The following is a 22,696-nucleotide window of genomic DNA, read 5'->3' as shown; positions in this document are numbered from 1 at the left end:
TACACGGAGTCGTGGGCTCTAATCTCTATGAACGTTAATTCATAAAAGCACGATCCACAATTGAAATTTTGATCGTTTGTACTGTTGCCTATAATTTTGTTCTGAAATAGTGATTCTGTTTCAAATAATTTCGTTGTGTAGTGTAAACTGCACAATAAAATAAAACTGAACACGCTAATTTATCTGTTTCACAACGGAATGTAACAAAATCTACATTACATAATAGTGAAGAGCCTACAGCAGCCCAATGGCCGAGCAAACAAACGTCACTAGTAAAGACGAAGGAGCCCTCTCCCCTCAAAAGTAGAAAGGATGTGGGGGCAACCTCTTGACCAGAACAAAAGGCTACAAGACATTGTGAAAGACTTAGCGAGTTTTAATCACTCGTAGAGTGCGCAGATAAGACTATCACCACTCGAAGAGTGCAGATAACTGTTTCAGTTTGTACGAATTTCAGTGAAACAGCTGTTGTTGAAATATCCGAACAGCACAAATGACAACGGAGGTCCCTATCTTTGTGTACAAACGATGCACTCTTAGGGAATGCATTTGCAATAAAAGAACATGTTATCGGCAAAACAAATGTTGTTATCAAAGAAAGTTGAATATCTTTTTATTTACTGACATACATATGGAAGTGTGTAGGTTTCTTCACATTGTCTAATTACATTCAAAAGTGTTTCTCCATTTACAATTAGCAAGACAATGTGAGGAAATATAAAATCTTTTAATGCAACATTTCATAATACATTTTTACCTTTTTACGATTTAAATCAATCAGTTTGTTCCCAAAATTGAAGATATTATCCTTTGGACTCGCTTAGACATTTAGAAGCTATAAAGAGACATCAAGAAAATCGGTTTTCTCTGTCGATATTTCTTTAGATCAGACTTACTTGGAGTGGCGTTCACAACACGACAAAATCCAATTGATTAAGACCGCAAGGTATTTAGGCGGAAGGGCCTAAAACGCCGTAACAGGTGTTGAAAGCCTCGTGGTGAGTCGACTAATAAAGTCTTAAGAGCCGAGGCCCGGCCGGTTCCTGACTTAAATCAAATTTCACTACTTCCCGTGCGGTGCGTGCCGCGTGCCGAGCTGTGGCGTGTCGGTCCACACACCCCTAAACAAGCCGACGAGCTGTTGATGCCCCAATTAACACTTATCGTTTTTTCACTCAACGCTCATGTTTTGGGCCGCCAATTAATTGCTTGTTTGCCTGCCTTTTAAAAGCGGGAGTGGAGAGTTTATCGCTGCGATCGGACCGGTGCTGTTATCGTGCCGCGCCCGTGTTGAAAGTTACATGGATTATACAGGGACAAATAACTAAAGTGACTTTAACAATCGTACTCTAACAAGAGAATGTTTAGGCATTTACTAAAAAAAATTACTTTATTACAATTTGCGCTGAATATAAAATAAAAAAGGTACAGATAGTCCGGGGATACGATTTCATGTTCTGTCCGTTTTCCGTTCATTATTACGAGTTCCAGGGTTAAGGAACTCCGCATTGACTTCATTGAGTTCATATAAACATATTATGTGTCAGAATTTAAGGCGAGGTATCATAATATCATATTATTTCATTTACAACCTAAACATTTCAACTGGTCATTGTATTTTATATGGATTTTTCTACTTTTGCTTAATTTTTTAAATGTAATAAAGTACAAAGTACATCGGTATCGGTATATTTTGCTAAGAAAATTCTCAAGTATTTATACTGAAGAGAATTTGAATAATGTAATCGAATGTAAAGTTTTGATATTCAATAATTTTATAATTATCCGTCCTTGTAATTTAAAAATTAGCTTCTAACCATAAAGAGTTCTGGTTTCGATCCCCAATTCTAGCATGGTATTTTGCACGCCAACAAATAGCCATCTTGCGACCTTTACCGGAAGTAATATGATAAACGGTTCCAGGACTAAAGCATCCAAAAAGATCAACAATGTTGATTACCCCACTATGAGTACAATTACTTCTGTAAAATAATTTTCAGTTGTAAAGGAAAGTCTTTTAAACAGTGGCATGTCCACAAAAACACATTGGTTAGAAATTAAAAGAAACTTTCTAGTTTGATACATGCTATTTTAAGAATAATGTCTTGGGCGTAAATTATTAGATGTTATAGAATTGTTAAATCCAGTTCCAACAAGGATATTCCGAGGAATACAATTATTGTAAAGCAACAGGGGAATCAAAACACATTTTACCTATTTAAGAGAAAATTTTTTTATCTATCTGGACATGTAGATAGATATAAATTGGTCATGTAGTCGCGGACAAAGTTCACACATTGTTTAGTGACAAATAATTTGTAAGTAACGGCTAAAGAACTGGACGAGCGAGGTCGGCCTCAAGACACTGACAGTACTGGCTGGTGTCTGAAGCTCAGTGCCGGTGCAGGTACCGCACAAGTCTCCCTCAATCCCTCTCTTGAGAATGAGAATAAACCAGATTATTTAATCAGGTGTGACGTGACTAATGTTAGCCTTGCACAACGACTAATCGCAACTTTAGCGGACCAGGGGTAAGATCGCCGTGCGATAGTCACCGAACACTGACAGTACTGGCTGGTGTCTGAAGCACAGTGCCGTGCAGGTACCGCACGAGTCTCCCTCAATCCCTCTCTTGAGAATGAGAATAAACCAGATTATTTAATCAGGTGTGACGTGACTAATGTTAGCCTTGCACAACGTCTAAACGCAACATTTAGCGGACCAGGGTAAGATCGCCGTGCGATAGTAACCGAACAATGACAGTACTGGCTGGTGTCTGAAGCACAGTGCCGTGCAGGTACCGCACGAGTCTCCCTCAATCCCTCTCTTGAGAATGAGAATAAACCAGATTATTTAATCAGGTGTGACGTGACTAATGTTAGCCTTGCACAACGTCTAAACGCAACATTTAGCGGACCAGGGTAAGATCGCCGTGCGATAGTAACCGAACAATGACAGTACTGGCTGGTGTCTGAAGCACAGTGCCGTGCAGGTACCGCACGAGTCTCCCTCAATCCCTCTCTTGAGAATGAGAATAAACCAGATTATTTAATCAGGTGTGACGTGACTAATGTTAGCCTTGCACAACGTCTAAACGCAACATTTAGCGGACCAGGGTAAGATCGCCGTGCGATAGTAACCGAACAATGACAGTACTGGCTGGTGTCTGAAGCACAGTGCCGTGCAGGTACCGCACGAGTCTCCCTCAATCCCTCTCTTGAGAATGAGAATAAACCAGATTATTTAATCAGGTGTGACGTGACTAATGTTAGCCTTGCACAACGTCTAATCGCAACATTTAGCGGACCAGGGGTAAGATCGCCGTGCGATAGTAACCGAACACTGACAGTACTGGCTGGTGTCTGAAGCACAGTGTGGGTGCAGGTACCGCACGAGTCTCCCTCAATCCCTCTCTTGAGAATGAGAATAAACCAGATTATTTAATCAGGTGTGACGTGACTAATGTTAGCCTTGCACAACGACTAATCGCAACTTTAGCGGACCAGGGTAAGATCGCCGTGCGATAGTCACTGCACACTGACTACGTCGCAGTCTCGTCTCCACGTCCAATAAACTACCCCAATATGACGGTGACAAACGCCGGACTCACCCCAGGCTGTAAACACCGCAAAACATTGGAGCAGGGCGGAGCGTACTCACCACAATAAAGAAGTTTGACAGGTATTATCGAATAAAAACCGAACTCGCGAGACAGTACGGGAGTGCGTGTACGACCCCACACCACCCTGTCAGCATGCTATCAGGGCAGGCAACATCGAGGCTTCCCCTTGAAATATCCAATTCTTCTTCCGTAAAAAGGGGGAAGAATATTCGTCCAGTAAATCTCTCCTAATGACATCCTTTTTTCGAACGCCAAAAATGGGCCTGGAATTATAGCGAGGGGAGAGCAGAGCTCTCTACCAATCAGAGGCGTGTTTTTAAGAATTCCTCCCTCCATTCTGAATGATTCCTAATTGTTGTGTGTTCGATCCGAACGGAAAAGTTACTGCGTTGTTGAGTTGTGAAAAAATACCGGTTGAATGGTCAAGGTTTTGGATAAAAAAGCACATTCTTTATTGAAAGTTAACTTTTTACGCATCCAGGGTGAAAGTGTAGTTTTTTAATAACATAGCTTAATATAGAAATAAACAAATTAAAGTTTTAGGAATACCATAATTTTTAATAGCCATTAAGAAACAAGCTGTTACTTTAATATCCAGTTATAAAAGGAATGATTGAATTATAATTGTTGGCTTATGAAACATGTTTATTCTTACTATATGCAAAATTAGCGTAACGCTCAGACCTACTTGTAGATTGATAGTATACATGTGTAGTGGGGTAATATAGACATCTGGGGATGAAAGTGTAAATATATTATAATCGATGTGCACTTGATCCACATTAAGATATAAATTACACGTTACGGCTGAAGTAGGACATTTACGTGTCTTCGGTGAGCAGCCAAAAAGAGGAGGAAGACTTGGTCCGATAATGAGACTGGGCGGAAGAACATTATTAGCGCCGGTCAACTAGGCGAGACCTCGGGCCTGGAGGAGACAACTTTTGAATTAAAGGGTTAGCCCGGCCCATGATTACTTTGAGGGAAAAATCCTGTCCAGACTTTTTCCTTCCTTTCCAATCGGTTAAACCCGTTATTAGAGGAAATCCCATTGTCAGGCAATAATAAAGTGAAAAGAGTCGAAATTGGTTTAAGACAATTTCGTTGAATAAAAAGTTAAAAAGTCGGCGATATGAAAGGAAGTGCGCCTTCCCCTCTGAAAGGGTTGGGAGCAACCCCTCACCCCCCCGCACTCGAAAACGGTACTGTTAGATTCGAAAATAAAATATATGACACAATAACAAAGTCTGACAGTTAACTGGCACATTTTATTTAGTCAATTACTTTTCAAAATATATATGTTAACAAATAAGCACCTAGGGTCCTCATTCAGTAGACCAGTTCATTATTATTGAGATTTAGAAGTAACAGTTCACAATAAAACAGAATTTTTATTACAAAATTGCAATAGAATAACCATATAATATCCACATTATTGTATACCATGTACTTGAGCTTAATACTGGCCATTGGAATCAATAAATAACTTTGTGAAAAATTAGAAAATCATTTGAACAAATAAGAACTAAAATATAAAGAATGTAAAACAGTTGGTTTTAAGTGAACGTTTAAATAAAATAAAAAACTAAATACATATTTTTAATTACAACACAATAATTGAACAAAGATGGTTAACTACAATATTTATTATTTTAAGATAACGTTAGAACTGTTTGCCTTAAAAGTTTTGTTTATTTTAATATTAATTTAAATATTAGTAGAGAGAGAATATTTTATCTGAATTGAAAATAGCTCTAATTTAGATAGAATCCATAATTAATTCACTGACAAACAAAGAAAATGGTTTAATAAATTCTAACGCTTATGATAGTATTTTATGAAGCATTTTGGTATTCATACAGACTTTATTGTATATAGGCAAAGGTATATACGCAAAGAAATAATTTCAAAAAATGTCAAGAAACAAAAAATATGTTTAGTAAAGATTATTCGATATAGTTAATTTCCGAATGTGAACTTGTCAAATCGAACAGTAGATACAATTTAGAACAATTCCGGTTAAATCAATGTAAAAGCACGCGAGAAAATGTTTGAGCGATTGACCGAATGCCAATTATACGGCCATCTAGTTTGAAGCAAATTCATTATTGGGTTTTAGCGGCTATACTTTATTTCATTAGGACTTGCGACATGAAATTTCCTCTTAGGCGGTGTAAAAAGGGTGGAAGAGAGAAATGGCTAAAAAAGCATTCTGCCTCGATTAATAACTTTCTTCCACTTGCACAGGGTTTTTAATAAAATCTTATTGCGATCTTGAATTATTGTTTTAAAGGTGAGGATTCTCCTTAATGCGTGTCTTTCATTCCATTATTGTAATAATTCAGAACCCAAAAATACCCATTATTTCTTGCTCAAGGATATTCATTTTATTTAAAGTTTAAACTTAATTTAACTGTTTATTTAGTAATATTATAGAAATTAAAGTCAATTTTTACTGTAAAAGCACAAACCTATTTTTCTATAAATTTATTGTTCTTACGGAAGAGATCGATCGGCAGCCACGCTAGTTTGGTGGGGCTCGAAATGAGAGGGTATCGCAAGGGTTAAAAGTATGGAATGACATTTCACTTAGATTACAATTTTTGATGAGCATTCACTACTTTAAGGAACTGTACATAGTTAGTTGATGCTGATTTAACATTTTATTTACGAGTCTAAAGATTGGTTTAAAGTTTGTAACACTAAAAAATTGACCTGAGAAAAAACTATTATTTAATATTTTAACTCTATGTACCATCCCTTTCGATCTCCACCATCACTAAGTGTGTAAAATTGGTGTTTTTCTTATAGGAAATTTATCTTTCGATTTCAATAAAAACCGGGTCGTGCGTTTACATAATGCAAACTTGATCTCGACTCCTGGACTATGACACTAAAGGGCAAAAATACTGGATTCTATTCATAAATTTTATCTTCTTAGGGTAAGTGTTTTTATTTCGAAATGTAATTTAAAACTTTTAAAAACTCGATTTCTACAAGAAACCTGTATTGCTTCTACATTGCTGTATTTACATTAAAACAGATATTTAATGCTGCGAAATGGTTTCGAATGCGCTAAAGAATTTTTAAAATTAAAAGCTTCTGAATGCAATACCGATGTAAAAGTTCCGAACTCTCTTTCATCGCCTCGACTAAAGCCAGCGTGAGTGTGGAAGCGCCGCTATCAGAAGCCTTGTGCCTCAGACAGGACTATCAGCACTGCTATAATCATCAGCACTGCTCACAGACGACCGACTGACGGCCATTCACCAGGCATTCAAAGCTGATCCCATCATCGCGAGTCCGGCAAAAATCCACTAAAACACTTTTTCATCTTTAAAGACGTATCCATTTGGAAAATGAGTGTTTGAGAGATTTTCTGGTCAGTACTTATTCCTTACGGTGCGTTAACTTTCACCATCATCCGATCTCCTCGTTAGACTTTAGCCTATAAACAGATTAACTTTTTATACGGACGAATTTCAAGCAGTTTTGATTCGTTAATGCCGTGTAGGCTTGGAAAATATTCCACTGCGCACTTCTGTTAATACTCGATGTTAGTTGTGAATATTGTGGATTATCGAGATGAAATACGTATCAACGGACTGAGTATTTTTGACATTGACAGTGCGGTGAAAAATTCTAGTAAATAATGTTTGTGCTGTTCTATGAAAACAAACTATTTTTCAGAACACGGGTTGACATTTGACAGTAGAAACTACATAGAGATGGACGCTCGCCGGCCTTTTGACAGCATCGGAATAGAATGATAAACTGTAAAAGTGGATCGAGAAACATGTAAAATAGCCGGTATCGATGTCATAGTGTGTGTTTACTCTGTTCGACGACGCACTACTGTTTGCGGTTTCTATAGTTTATTTTAAAATTATTTAGCGCATCGGACAAATATAGACGCGACTTCAGATTACAGAGTCGATAGTTCACAACCGCTAACGTTTGCAGCATAACGACATACTCTCAAGGTCATGGCCTCGGTCACATAAAGTGCATTTTTCAACCCAGATAAGCGATAAGGCAATAACTAGGTCAACTGCAGCTGGCCTGATAACGGTCCGTATCTGGGATCAAAAAAGCGAAGACGGCACACCACTCTACTTTCAGAGTGTCGTTGAGAAAAAAATCACGTGGGTAACAGTGTGATATTGGAGTCGAGTGCATTAGTGTTATCTCTTGTGTAGAGAGAGAAGCGTTTATTTCAACCACCAAAACAATGAAGTATGAGCCGAACTCGCAAATTCATACAATAGAATGGGAGTGAGATCAATAAAAACAATTTCGAGCGACAGATGATAATTATAAAAACAGCATTTACTCATATCTTTGTTTACTTTATACCTGAGAGTGTAAAAGACTGGTATTTCTTACCCCTTTATATTAGTGATTGTAGCGCTATGGAAGATGTCTCATACTAAACATATACATTAATACAGCTGATGGGCATCCAAACGATTTTTAATTTTTTGTTTGTAAAGTGTATACTTAATTGATATTTAAATGTAGAAATGCAAAAAAGGTTGACTTTTTTTATAATTTATAATAATATCGAAAATACCAAAAAGTTTTTGGACGCGTATTAATTATTTATGATGAGGTTTAACAATGTTTCTAGGGAGTACAACCAAGATTATCACCAGGTCCGCCTGCTCTTAGTAATTATTTTGTTCCTTAATTAATGAAATATATTGACAAAATAGGGTTTTATCAATTTGTTTTCATAATGGTATAAATTACGGTAATAAATATTCTCACTCGTTTCAAAAGTTTATAATACTGATATTAAAAATAATGGTTTTTAAATAAAAGGTTTACAATACAGATAGTACACAAAACCGACTTAAACAGCTACCCGGAGTTGGCACGCGAACGAGGCAGGGGTGTCCCCTCGTTTATTTTAACCATAGAAAACAATGCAATATTACCTAATGTCATTTTCTGGCTGTCAATATATTATAAGCATTGATGCCGAGACTAGCGAAATTAATTATGTACGATAAGGTATCTTCTGTTACACCACTGTATCGATTACATTATTAATTGGCGTACTGGTTTAGCTGCTTCTTATACACGTACACTTAAAATCTGCATTTTGATGTTATATTACGATTATAGGTACAATCGTGTATGGTTTATTTCTGAATTTATAGAAGAAAACTGCACTCTATAAGAGGAGTTAAGGATTGTTTTAAGGGTTATTCATGCAGAGTTTTACAGGGCGATTAAGTATAGAACTTTAAATGAAACAAACTAGACACTACGAACTTTTATCCAACAGCCTACGCCACAGGCCTGACGAAGTTACGCGTAGAAACAAAAACCTCGAGTTAGGCTCGGAAGGTTGCTTTGATATTTATTTACTGTGGACCCTGTAAAAGCATCGAACTGGAAATTGCTGCATTGTCGAACAAACTAATATCACAGGCTGAAAAAATCGTAGCGAGTTTCGAGCAAGAGGCGGAAAATAATACGGAGAAAATAAGGGAAAATGAGAACTCGATGTCCGATATGTTCGGAATGAATAATGAGTAGTTGGACTGCTGGTGGGCAGCGGCATGAAATAGTTTATTGATACAGCCGTAGTTTCCATGTTTACAGAGGGGGATCTATGTTTGAGTTCATAAATAATAAACGCCATTTCCGGGCCGCTGCACATTGGTGTGCTATCAGAAAAATCGATCGCACCACTATGCTTTGCTAGTTCAGAGGGCTTTACTAGGAGGATAACACTAGTAATTACTGGCCGGTTAATTAAAATGTGGCTTTGCTATTGTTGTAGTCGACCCTCTGCTTTGATAGTTTCAAATTACCAATGTAAAAGTCATCAAATAATATTTTTTACGTGGAAAGAGAAGCCGGTTATTTATCTATATCGATTTCTTGTCACAGAAACCACTACGATTTCGTGTTTCTAAAAGTTTCATATGGCAATTTTATTATGTCGATAACAGCATGCACTTCAGATGTACTTTACTATTCACAATTTCTTCTTACAGATAATGATATTATTAAAAAAGATCCTGGTGGAAAAAATAGTGTGTATGTAATAATTGGTGTGCCAGTTTTGGTTTAAATTTTACTGTGTCATGCCAAGTATCTTCCTTGCAGCCTCAGCCGTAAGTTTAGGACTTAAAACCTGAAGAGAACACCCTGTTATCAACACGTTTGATTAAGTTGATGTAACACGTCGTAACCATGATAAATTTCCGTAAACCAGTTATAATTTCAAATCATTAATCGTCAACTTTAAAGAAAGGACAAAAAAGTAAGTTTATAGAATAGCAAGTATCAATAGAGTTTATTGTGTTTCTTGAAATCGGTTACAAACGAAGTGCCAGATCGGAGTTTCCAAGCTTAGGAGTTTTCAACCTTCAAATGATTGGTAGCGATGGGTGGCTGAGGTTTAACTCAGAATCTGTCAACTTTTTGTAAGACCCAGATATTTGAAGCTGTATTGGGCAAAGTTGTGTCGGGCAGTGAGTTGGTGTATCTTCATCTGTGATTAAAAAATTTTGGGCATACATTTGGTTTAGAGGATAATCAGCTACTGTAAGTGGGTTCAGCAATGAGAATTTGGTGGTTTCAATCCGCAGGGTCCGTTAGATTCTGTGAACCCTGAGCCACCAGGTCTTGTGCCGGTAGGATCGTCTACCACAAGTATATGTATGTATAACGTAGAGCAGTTCTACTATGGTGCAGGACTCACCGGTATGGAGGCGTGTATGCTGCTGCACGTGGCTGAGTTGCTTGAAGCGTCTCTCGCAGTACGAGCACTTGTAGGGCTTCTCGCCCGTGTGGACTCGGATGTGCTGAACCAGCTGGTGATTGCTGCTGAAGGACTTGAGGCACTGCTGACACTGGTGCGGCTTGTTCACCTCAGGAGCTCGCCCCTGGAACTCGCGAGCGTGGAGTTGCATCGCAGACTTGTGCATGAAGATCTGCGCCAGGAGCGTGTCATCGGGCATCTTGTTCAGGATCTGCAACGACATACTGGTCAACTTGGGGCAACAACATACTGGTCAACTTGGGGCAACAAGATACTATAGACTTGGGGCACCAGCATATTGTTCAACTTGGGCCAACAACATATTGGTCAACTTGGGGTAACATCAGTGTCTGGTGGTGACCTTCAAAATGACAACTGTTAAATGGAACTAGATCCAAGAAAAAAATCTTGAAATAAAATTAGACAAAAACCACTGTAATATATCTTTTAAGAGGCATTTGCAATGCAACTCGTCATAGGCATTAAAGTACGTAAATTACCCTGGAGAAAGTGGCAACTAGTAACGTAGAAGCATTTCATCTAGTTTAATCGCCAAAGATAGATCAAAGACATCAACATATAATTAAAGATATGTTTATAGCAGTGCAATGATAAAAATTACTTAGGCTGGATATAAATTGTGTAGAAGAGTGTAGTATATCTGTTTTGTAGCATTTTATACTGCTATGTCATACTAAATGTGATATTAAAAGGCAAATGTCGACTTAAAACTTTATGTACACGTCAATTTACTAAAGTTACGTGACGGTACCAGCGATAGCATTGCCCAGTAAATCAAATATATACTAAACTCTTACTGAAGTATTTAGATGTACAGAAAAGTTCATTATTTTTGCTAAAACCAAAAAATATTCACAGTTATGTTATTGGAGCTGTAAGTAAAATATATACTAAACTCTTACTGAAGTATTTAGATGTACAGAAAAGTTTATTATTTTTGCTAAAACCAAAAAATATTCACAGTTATGTTATTGGAGCTGTAAGTAAAATATATACTAAACTCTTACTGAAGTATTTAGATGTACAGAAAAGTTCATTATTTTTGCTAAAACCAAAAAATATTCACAGTTATGTTATTGGAGCTGTAAGTAAAATATATACTAAACTCTTACTGAAGTATTTAGATGTACAGAAAGTTCATTATTTTTGCTAAAACCAAAAAATATTCACAGTTATGTTATTGGAGCTGTAAGTAAAATATATACTAAACTCTTACTGAAGTATTTAAATGTACAGAAAAGTTCATTATTTTTGCTAAAACCAAAAAATATTCACAGTTATGTTATTGGAGCTGTAAGTAAAAATTTAAATTTCTTAAATACATGAGTAATGATGTGCAAGAAGAGTGATGAGTTGTCAATAATTTACCGACTAAAAAATCATTATTTATTTTTCATCGTATTTACTATATTATTTATAGAAATAATTTACACTAGTTCAATTTTACGGCCATTTATCACTCAGCAAACATCTATCTATACAAAAACAGACGATAAAACTGAAGTAGCAGGTTACAACAAAAATGCCAAAAACCGACAAACACATGCGTATACATTAACAAGTAACTCGCATAAGCATCGTGCTACACATGAAACAATATATAAAATAAAATAAATGATTTGGTTTTGATTCCCAATTAAAAACTTATAATAGCGTCATTTAAAAACATAGGGCAAGTGGGACATGAAAAGTGTTTGTTATATCTGTATGTTAGTAAATAATTAAAAACCCAAACCCAAAAATCACTGGAATGAGACATCCATTAGGAACGGAAATTAAAAATAGTCAAGGAACGAGGAATTAAGCCGGATTGAAGAAGCCCATAATCTGGAGTCGTCTTGAAATTATTTCAAAAAGGTAATTGCATAAGCCGGGCGAGAGAATGAGGAAATCAAGAGGTGGGAGACTCGGCAATAATCAAGGCGTTAAACAAACTCCGTACCTCGGGGTGGCTACTTCGAAAAATGCGACAAAACCCAATAACTCCCCTAACTCACGGCTGAGCAGGTCCGGAGAATAAATTACAACAAATGTGCCAATGTTTAATTTATTGCGAGTTAAAAAGTGCTTTTATTCTCATTGAATTCTAAGCTCTGAGTGTTAATGCATATTTAATCAAGGTTTTTCATAAAGAAGAAATAATCAGTAATAATTATTCTCTTAGGAAGATGAGTAAGAATCGGAATTTTAAGTCAGCATTTGATAAGATGGAAACTTACATTGGAATGGTTGTTTGGAAGATAAATGGCTCAGTCCGAAGAGGTAGGTAGAGTTTGTGACACCAAGAATAATAATATTCTTATGGGATTAACACATGAAAATAACTTTCAGTTTGTTCTGCAATTCATTCACCAGTTCTTGCTGATCGGAGAGTTCGTAAAGTATGTGGTTGAAATAAGAGTTTTTGAGATAAAAAAAACATTGTTTTAAAATTTTTACTTTCAAGATGCCCTCTCTATTGGTACGAAATTGCGTACCGACCTGGCCTAGGAAATTTGCCGAGATATCTATAAGCCAAGGGGGTGGTTTTAGGCTCTGGGGGTCGTGTTCGACGAGGTTATGTGGGTATGTTCCTTAGGTGCTTCCACGTAAAGAATATCAATAAGCTGATTTTGTATATAAAATGTACTTGAAGGCAACTTGATTATGCTCTAAAAAAGGTTAGGAGGAAGGAATAATTCCTATTATTAATTAACAATTATTGTTAAACCACAAAATAATTCCTTTCATTTTTTCAATATGTGTAGCATCTAAGATAAACCCTACACGCCAAAACTTCCTAGATTAAACTTCTCCTGAAGGACTAAACAAGACAGGTTATGCTGAGATTGGAGATGTAGCACAACACAGCTGTCGGTAGACTGCTGCTTGTACCGCGATCTGACCTTCTCTCGACCCCTGACACACGTTTCCACTTACACTGATACTAACAGGAAAGCCGATAGTAAAACATAAATATTTAAGACAATTTAGCAGTACATCAGTATGATTTCGCAACTTTTATTTATTAATGGATGTTTCAATACATTTATAAATTAAATTTTGTATTTTATTCAGAATATATGAGACGATTTAACGATTTATTTTCCGTTACAAAAATTATTAATTCAATTTCTCATTTGAACAGTCAAACTAGAGTGCAAGTTTAGAGTAAATCAAGTCAAGGCCATACAACATTTAAGTGGCACATAATATGCTACAATATAAGGTTGTAACTAACAAAAATGTTATATAATGTGTACTGTTTTGTCGATTTAAATTTATAACGATCTTCATTCATTAAATGGCTTAATCTACCTACATCTATAAGCCGCCCTTAAGCCATTGCTTTAAGATCTAATTTAATGCTAAAATTATATGTTCCAGTTTCAGGTTTATGATATGATTGTCGGATTTCACAAAATCGATACAGCAAATCACTGAAAAGGGTTAAAACTCATAAAGTATTACTCCCAAAAGCAGAAAAAGTGTAACAAACTACAAACTAGTGTTTGTTATAGAAGTACAAATTACAAAAAAAATTTCAATACACGCAAATCCTACAGTATATGAGCTTTATCACTGACTGTATGACTGTAATAAAAGATTGTTTTTATTTATATATTAAAATAAGTCTAAAAATGGCGGAAGTTACCACACTAGATTCGATACCAGGCATTAACAACCCCTTTTCGCCTCTTAATGTTTTTAATGTAAAATGTGATAAGAATATCAGTATATTAATATTGTTTTAATAGCAAAGTACAAATAAATTTGGAAACAAATCTGAAAAATTAGTAATGTTACTATTAAAAAGTTTGTCACTTGTAGCAATTAATAAGCAAGACACTTTATCTATCACACACCAAAGTGTAAATGAAATATTTCTAGTCATCCCAAATTAGAGATTATCTCAACCCAACATTCTACTCATCCTATTGTTGATCCAATACCAACGCCATGATTGAGGTTCGCCCGTGGCCATAATTAAAATTGACAAAATTAGTCCCAGTTGCGTGACTTTTAATTAATACCTTTTCTTTAATTGAAAGACTGGGAGTGGCCAGCTGCTAGCCTAGCGCTCACAGCCGTCATCAATAATACTTGTGATGATCTCTGTTCATGATGACGTGTTTGGGTGTAAGAATATTCATCTTGATAATTCACAGGGTTACTCTCAAGTTGAAAGTGATTTTTTCTAATCAAAAATAATAAAACTCAACCACAACAGATATGCAGAAAACGAGTGTATTGATTTCGGAGGATTCGGCTTTGAATTTCTTCCTATACATAGCAACTCTAGACTTTTCAATTAAAATAATGCCGAGTATCGATGTGAATTTATTCTATATTTATGCCGTATTTTGACTATTCTCATGGACCACTGGCCTGTGCGAGGATCTTATCAATGAGAATAAGGTAGAAGGTCGGCACAGTCCAACGTTAACATTACTGGTAAAAGTGCAAATTTACTGACAGGATTTGAACTAATTCACATCTAAAGACCGAAGCATTAGTGTGGCCATAGGATCTCTCATTCACAAGGCCGATCTTGAAATGGTTAAGATAACTCAAAATATAATAAATATATAGAGGTAAAACATCTGTGCAAGTCTAAAAGATGATAGGCCTATTTCTCTGTGGTGCAATGTTTAATGAGATGTGGCTCTATAACCTACAGGCCATGGCCTAGGGAATTACGCAAATTGTACATTAAGTGAAATAAAGTGCATTTCAATAACATTTCGTGCATAAGTTTACTTAATGCAAATTTTCGTGTCGACCTTTATACAGCATCGGCTAGCGACCATATTAAACAAAGTATTTTGTGAATGTGGAGAGCCACGCTTATTCGTATTGCGTAAGAAAAAATCTAACTTTTCGTGAAATATTTAGAGGAATCTATCCCAAGAAAGAAAGTAGAACTCATATTTTTCAGTAAAAATGAATTAAAATAAAAACAATCATATGCTGATTGAATAAGACCTGCCTGATTGAAAATGACTCCAAATTAATAATGTTTAGGGTTATTTATCTTGTTTCCAAAAATTTACATATTTTCATGTTTGACGATTAATTTTAAGTTGTGAAACTAAAAAAGCCCATGTGAACATATTTCTCACTTATTATTTTTTAACCATTTGGTTACATTTCAATTTCCCAATCTTAATGAAAACCATTAGTAAATGTTTTTATCGAATACGTGAAAAGTTAGTATATGTTTTTAGAAAAAGAACATTATTTCTCAATTGCGGTACGTTTTTTGGAAACGTACACGTGAATTGAACACTTGTTAAAAACTTTTACTCTAATATACGAGGCCTTGCGGTAATTAATATATTCATATCTATAAATAATTTGTGATGTCATATTCATTGCACTGGCATTGTTGTCCTCAAGTTATATATTTGGATTATATCATGAGTCGATAGATTTGGATTTATGGTAAGATAAAAGATTCACGAGTCTTGGCTGCCTCTATTTACGCAGTATATGCTCACGATTAATCATTATTGTATACAGTGACAGAGTAACTATTCAGAAAGATAAATACTTTTACAATTATTAATGGTAAGTCTGATAGCTTTTCTGCTAGCTACAAATAATAAAGCCATATTAAGTGGGCAAGCTTCCTGAATTGACTTGGTGCAATGATAAATCTCCAGTGATGGTATCTGACCAGACAATGATTATATTACAAAACAACCGCCAGTGGAAAAACAAATCGTTCGACACGGAAGGTCAAAGTTGGTTTTTATTCTGCTCGAAGAATTATCATGAATAAGTTGTTGATAACGAATACACAATAAAATAAACTAGGAAAAACACCGTCGTCGCGAAACAAGCGCGAGTTAAAGCTTCTCATTGAAAGGAAACTTCTGTTATGTGAATTTATTAATTTAGCTAATTAACAATTACGCGATTCTTTCACGGAACAAAGTTGCAGAATGTAGAGGTGTCGCGAAACTATCGCCGCGTTCCAATTAAAACGAATTTGAATTTAAACAAATTATTTAAAGTATTTATAGGCGGAAACGAGGAAACCCGAGACAGTGGCGGGTACACGACAGACCCCCTCTCCTCGTCACGATCCCGGGTACCAACTTAGCAAACCATTATTTCCCGTGTGGAAAATTCAATTGTCATTTTTCAAAGTGGATAGACGCTGAGGGGGGGGGAGTTGCGCACGATTTTTGTGTCGCCGGTGACATTTCTTATCTTACGGATTTACGTGCAACTTCGTGGCTAATTATTTTCACAGTTCGCGCGTAGCCTAATGAAGGCTTGCACGACGCTAGGCTCGCCACCGTTATAACCCACCAATCATCGCCATCCACTTAGCAACAACCTGGCGAAATACACGTGAAGTCACCTCTCCACGTCTACTATTTAGTCTTAATCTGTCCGTCATCATGAGCCACTGGCCTGTGTGGGGAACTTACAGTGCAAAGGAGTATTACTGTAAAGATACATACATTTCTATATTATAGGTTCTGTGCAGATTCATATACACCTTAACAGATTTTCAAAACACGCAAAATAATTCAGATAAGTGGTAAAATATGCCAACATACAGAATTATATATATTTGGAAATGTTTTGTGCAAATAGGGTTGATAATGTATGGAAATGAAAAAACAATAGGTATCCAGGTAATTACGAAACAATCCATATTTACGTGAATGGCGAGTTTACCTTGTTTATTATAACGGTACCGAATGAGTAAAAAACATTTCACGATTAATTAATAAATACTTAATTCATCTATTTGGATTGTATTTTTATTGTTTTATTGATTTATTAATTCCAAACAGAAATCAAGGATCGGATTGGGAACAGTCGTCTATTCCAAGTGTATAACATAACTAGAGTAACTATGGAGTTAAGTAGCGACGTTTTTCTGAGAGCAGAACAATCTTATTTGCGGGCGTAATGGCGACTACTTACATTTATTTATCCTGTTCTACGACACCGTCGTTATACAGAGTGGTGTACTTTTATTCCGACGATCCAACCGTATTTGTCCCTGTCGTATTTTCTGGCGGTGCAGGATTTACTGATGTCCTCAAAACAAAGAGGAACTGTTCTTATCTGATGCTCGTAAATGTACTGACTGCTGCATCAGAAGTCGCACAAGCGATGCGAGTTCACCCCGTCTCGTATAACCTACGTAGCCTAGCCGTGACTCGTCTTCTCCGCAACTCGTATCGTGCCGAGGAAGGCAATTAGCCTCCTTATGGCTTCATCCCATCGGACGTCTCGTATAGCCTACGTAGCCTAGCCGTGACTCGTCTCTCCCGACACGATCCGCAACCCGTATCGTGCCGAGGAAGGCAATTAGCCTCCTTATGGCTTCATCCCATCGGACGTCTCGTATAGCCTACGTAGCCTAGCCGTGACTCGTCTCTCCCGACACGATTCCGCAACCCGTATCGTGCCGATGAAGGCAATTAGCCTCCTTATGGCTTCATCCCATCGGACGTCTCGTATAGCCTACGTAGCCTAGCCGTGACTCGTCTCTCCCGACATGATCCGCAACCCGTATCGTGCCGATGAAGGCAATTAGCCTCCTTATGGCTTCATCCCATCGGACGTCTCGTATAGCCTACGTAGCCTAGCCGTGACTCGTCTTCTCCGCAACTCGTATCGTGCCGATGAAGGCAATTAGCCTCATTATGGCTTCAACCCCTCGGACGTCTCGTATAGCCTACGTAGCCTAGCCGTGACTCGTCTTCTCCGCAACTCGTATCGTGCCGATGAAGGCAATTAGCCTCCTTGTGGCTTCATCCCATCGGACGTCTCGTATAGCCTACGTAGCCTAGCCGTGACTCGTCTTCTCCGCAACTCGTAACGTGCCGATGAAGGCAATTAGCCTCCTTGTGGCTTCATCCCATCGGACGTCTCGTATAGCCTATGTAGCCTAGCCGTGACTCGTCTCTCCCGACACGATTCCGCAACCCGTATCGTGCCGATGAAGGCAATTAGCCTCCTTATGGCTTCATCCCATCGGACGTCTCGTATAGCCTATGTAGCCTAGCCGTGACTCGTCTCTCCCGACACGATTCCGCAACCCGTATCGTGCCGATGAAGGCAATTAGCCTCCTTATGGCTTCATCCCATCGGACGTCTCGCGGAGGTAATAACACGTGGGAATTATTGACAAGAAGAGATTCGATCCGAGGAACGGTTACGACATCCGGCCATTACGTATGTGATCGGGAGCGAGTAACATGTGTGCGGCGCGGGCGCCACCTGCTTTCTCGATAACCGATAAAAAATCAACCCTTTCTCGGTGCAATAACCGAACGAACACCCCCGACCCGACCTGCCGCCTAATGGAGCCCCGGTTAGGCAAATTCCGTTAACAAATAGGGCGCCTTTCAACACCACCTTTAGCCTTTGTGCTCGACTTCAAATTGGGGCCGATGGGGTTTTATTTGGAGAAAATTATGAGGCAAACAGTACATAAAATAGAACCAAGAAACTTTTCTTCTGAAACGAATGATCTCCATTAAAGTCTGTTACGAAGCATATTTATCACTATCTAGAGAAAGGAGACTATCCTTGTTGATACGAAGGTTCGTGGGTATTAGTGGTGTCACAGATCAAATGCTTAGACTAAAGTTACATAGAAAGCGTGTAATATGAAAATACACAAAGCCTACATCGATCAGTTAACAACGACAAATCGACAGGACTACATCGCTCTATTAAACAACGTAAATGTATTTTTTCCGACGACAAATATAAGCGTTGGATCTTCAAACAGTTCTAAAGTGTATAATGCATTCGTAGGTTTAAGTGGTTTCTACACCGAAAGGAAATACGATCATCAGCATTTGTTACGGCCGAGTGTAAAAAATCAGCTGATTGGAAAGAGAGGTTTTATTGCTGTGAGGCTCAACCTCAATGCAAATCTCGACTTCTTTGTGCACGAGAGGCCGCAGCAGGCCGCCTGGTGGGGGTGGGGATGGAAGAATACAGATAGCATACGCTGCGGGAGTAGGGATAAATAACACCTATTCGACAGTTCGACTTCATGTGTAAGATATAGCGCTGAGCGACACCACCGACAGATAGGAGTGCTGTATCCGAGCCTAACTAGTATCCAGAAGGCTGTGATTGTCTAGGTAATGACGAGAACGGAACATTCAATTATCCCAAGTCCTGAACGAGGAGTTTGAGGTTATACAAGGCTGTGGCGTGAGTTGAGGTATGTTGGGCGCTGAGCGACACCACCGACAGATAGGAGTGCTGTATCCGAGCCTAACTAGTATCCAGAAGGCTGTGATTGTCTAGGTAATGACGAGAACGGAACATTCAATTATCCCAAGTCCTGAACGAGGAGTTTGAGGTTATACAAGGCTGTAGCGTGAGTTGAGGTATGTTGGGCGCTGAGCGACACCACCGACAGATAGGAGTGCTGTATCCGAGCCTAACTAGTATCCAGAAGGCTGTGATTGTCTAGGTAATGACGAGAACGGAACATTCAATTATCCCAAGTCCTGAACGAGGAGTTTGAGGTTATACAAGGCTGTGGCGTGAGTTGAGGTATGTTGGGCGCTGAGCGACACCACCGACAGATAGGAGTGCTGTATCCGAGCCTAACTAGTATCCAGAAGGCTGTGATTGTCTAGGTAATGACGAGAACGGAACATTCAATTATCCCAAGTCCTGAACGAGGAGTTTGAGGTTATAGAAGGTTGTGGCGTGAGTTGAGGTATGTTGGGCGCTGAGCGACACCACCGACAGATAGGAGTGCTGTATCCGAGCCTAAGTAGTATCCAGAAGGCTGTGATTGTCTAGGTAATGACGAGAACGGAACATTCAATTATCCCAAGTCCTGAACGAGGAGTTTGAGGTTATAGAAGGTTGTGGCGTGAGTTGAGGTATGTTGGGCGCTGAGCGACACCACCGACAGATAGGAGTGCTGTATCCGAGCCTAAGTAGTATCCAGAAGGCTGTGATTGTCTAGGTTATGACGAGAAAGGATCATTCAATTATCCCAAGTCCTGAACGAGGAGTTTGAGGTTATAGAAGGTTGTGGCGTGAGTTGAGGTATGTTGGGCGCTGAGCGACACCACCGACAGATAGGAGTGCTGTATCCGAGCCTAAGTAGTATCCAGAAGGCTGTGATTGTCTAGGTAATGACGAGAACGGAACATTCAATTATCCCAAGTCCTGAACGAGGAGTTTGAGGTTATACAAGGCTGTGACGTGAGTTGAGGTATGCGGGGCGCTGTGCAGACCACAGACACAGACACGGGCCTTCCTTGTCAACATTCTTGGGGGCTCTGACCCCCTGGCTGCAATGTACAGTACACGTCATCATCACGAGTAAATATGGAATTATTGAAACCCCAAGATTACGTTTGGCTCTCCATTCTATTCCTATGTCAAGTCCTATTTTTATTCAACATCAATTTTTCAACAATTGCTATTATATCTGTGATACCTTATCATTTTATGCCTGAATATTTTATATTTGTATAAAACACTGCACTATTTATAGTACTCACTATCATTTCGTCAATCAATTGTGTTTTCAATTAATTTTCAATTAGTTAATTTCAATTAATTAGTTAATGTTTTCACTGTGTATGTTATTCTCACTGGAGTAATTAGACAACATAGTTTATGAACGATTAGTTCGGCTTTGTGCCATGTCTTAGATTCTGCACCATTCCACCACTCTTACCTGATATGTACGACACGTTAACATTCCACTACGTATTGTAGTGTTAAGGATTTCAGTAAACTAAGTTAAGACAGAATTGCAGTTTTAAAGAGATGTTTAAATTGGGTGCTTTGAAATTCTCAACAAACTGGACCTTTTCGGTCTTCATTCTTTATGGTGTTTCCTAATTTAAGCCTTTTTGTTATTTTAATTCACTTAGATTTATGATGATAAATATATCATGAGTAGCTTGACTGTTTACCAAGAATTCAACATTACGCTGTTCCAACTGATACGAGGGCAGCCTCATGACATAACCGTAGTAAAAGGTATTATGGAAAAACAGTGTTTCATATCGACCCCCAGTCAATATTTTTAAATCTTACATAACCTTTTAGAAAATTCTTAATTAGTTTCTACAGGCACTATATGACTCAAATTGTCACTGCATATTTACACAAAAAATTGAATATATCATCGTATATTATGTCTTTATATATTTCTTAAAACCAAGACAAAATTATTTATAACAAATATATTACGTTTACTATATGAGATAAATCTTGAGATGATAATTAAGTACTGACAGTGTTATAACAACTGCAAAATGTATCACTTTGTAACAAACCGTAGGGCATTATCTACAACAGTACAGTTTGAAAAGATTAATTTCTCCAGAGTGTAAACAAAAATTCTGTTTTCTTACTGTGGAGTTGAATATTGTTTGACATAAGGCCACGATCACCAGTGAACTGTTTTGTTTTTATAAGGAAAGTGTAAACATGTTCCATGTTTAAATTAATCACCGCACAACGAGGACTTCTGACCTTGTCCAACCTAACCTGCTTTACGCATGGGAGCAGCTCTGCTTCACGGGAGTCAAGAAATCATCTTTACGGGGAAATGTCTACTGATTATCTCCTAACAAATAAAACCTATTTGCAATTTTTCAAAATTAAATCAAAGTGCATCTGCAGCCTGCATCCTACGTGAGCGGGAGGCGAGATGCAAAGTCAACTTCTGTTATCAGTAGCGTCTGGCAGTGATAAGATAAGAGCAAGTGTTATATATAGCGGAGTCGATGACCTCGAGTCTAATCTACCTCAACCCAACGCGGATTGTCCCAACTCATGCGAGTTGCACGTTCCGGGCCACATCCGCGATCCGAGCGAGTTTTCATCTGCAGAAAGCGGTTTTATAGTTTCATGTAATAGGCTGTGTATCGTGTTGTGAAACTACGATAATATAATACCATAGTAGCTACAGTGAGAATTTGGCCACAATTGGGTAAGCTTATTATAACCTTTACTTAATATGTCTAAGATGATTATCAACGAGTACAACGTAAAACCTCTAAATATTTGGTAGTTTAATTACCTTTTAACTATTATATACAGATTGCTCTGAAATCTCTTAAATGGACGACAATTTTGTACGTGTTACATGCATGACGTAGTACTTAGATTGTTTTTCAAATTATTATTGAAATGTGTTTGTATTATATTAATTCCATTTAAACAACTGACCAAGAATGACGGAGTTTTGGTATTTTGGCTGACACAAAAACGTAATGATCGGTAAATGTAAAATAGTCTACGTAAACAAATTAAGTAAT

General features: G+C 37.8%; 1 protein-coding gene across 7 annotated transcripts in view; it reads right to left on the bottom strand.

Moving 5' to 3' along the window:
* LOC124361729 (zinc finger protein 37-like) overlaps window positions 1–22,696 on the bottom strand; it is a 246,677-nt gene that overhangs the window by 48,071 nt on the left and 175,910 nt on the right. For all 7 annotated transcript variants that reach the window (XM_046815676.1, XM_046815677.1, XM_046815675.1 and 4 more), the window contains one exon: window positions 10,344–10,614. In XM_046815676.1, coding sequence (XP_046671632.1) covers window positions 10,344–10,614 — 271 coding nt within the window. The remainder of the gene's footprint in view (window positions 1–10,343; window positions 10,615–22,696) is intronic.

The sequence above is a fragment of the Homalodisca vitripennis genome, chromosome 5 (genome assembly GCF_021130785.1).
Source record: "Homalodisca vitripennis isolate AUS2020 chromosome 5, UT_GWSS_2.1, whole genome shotgun sequence".
NCBI classification, from domain to species: Eukaryota; Metazoa; Arthropoda; class Insecta; order Hemiptera; family Cicadellidae; genus Homalodisca; species Homalodisca vitripennis.
The sequence above is the reverse complement of the archived record's forward strand: the minus strand, read 5'-3'. Positions and strand labels throughout refer to the sequence as shown.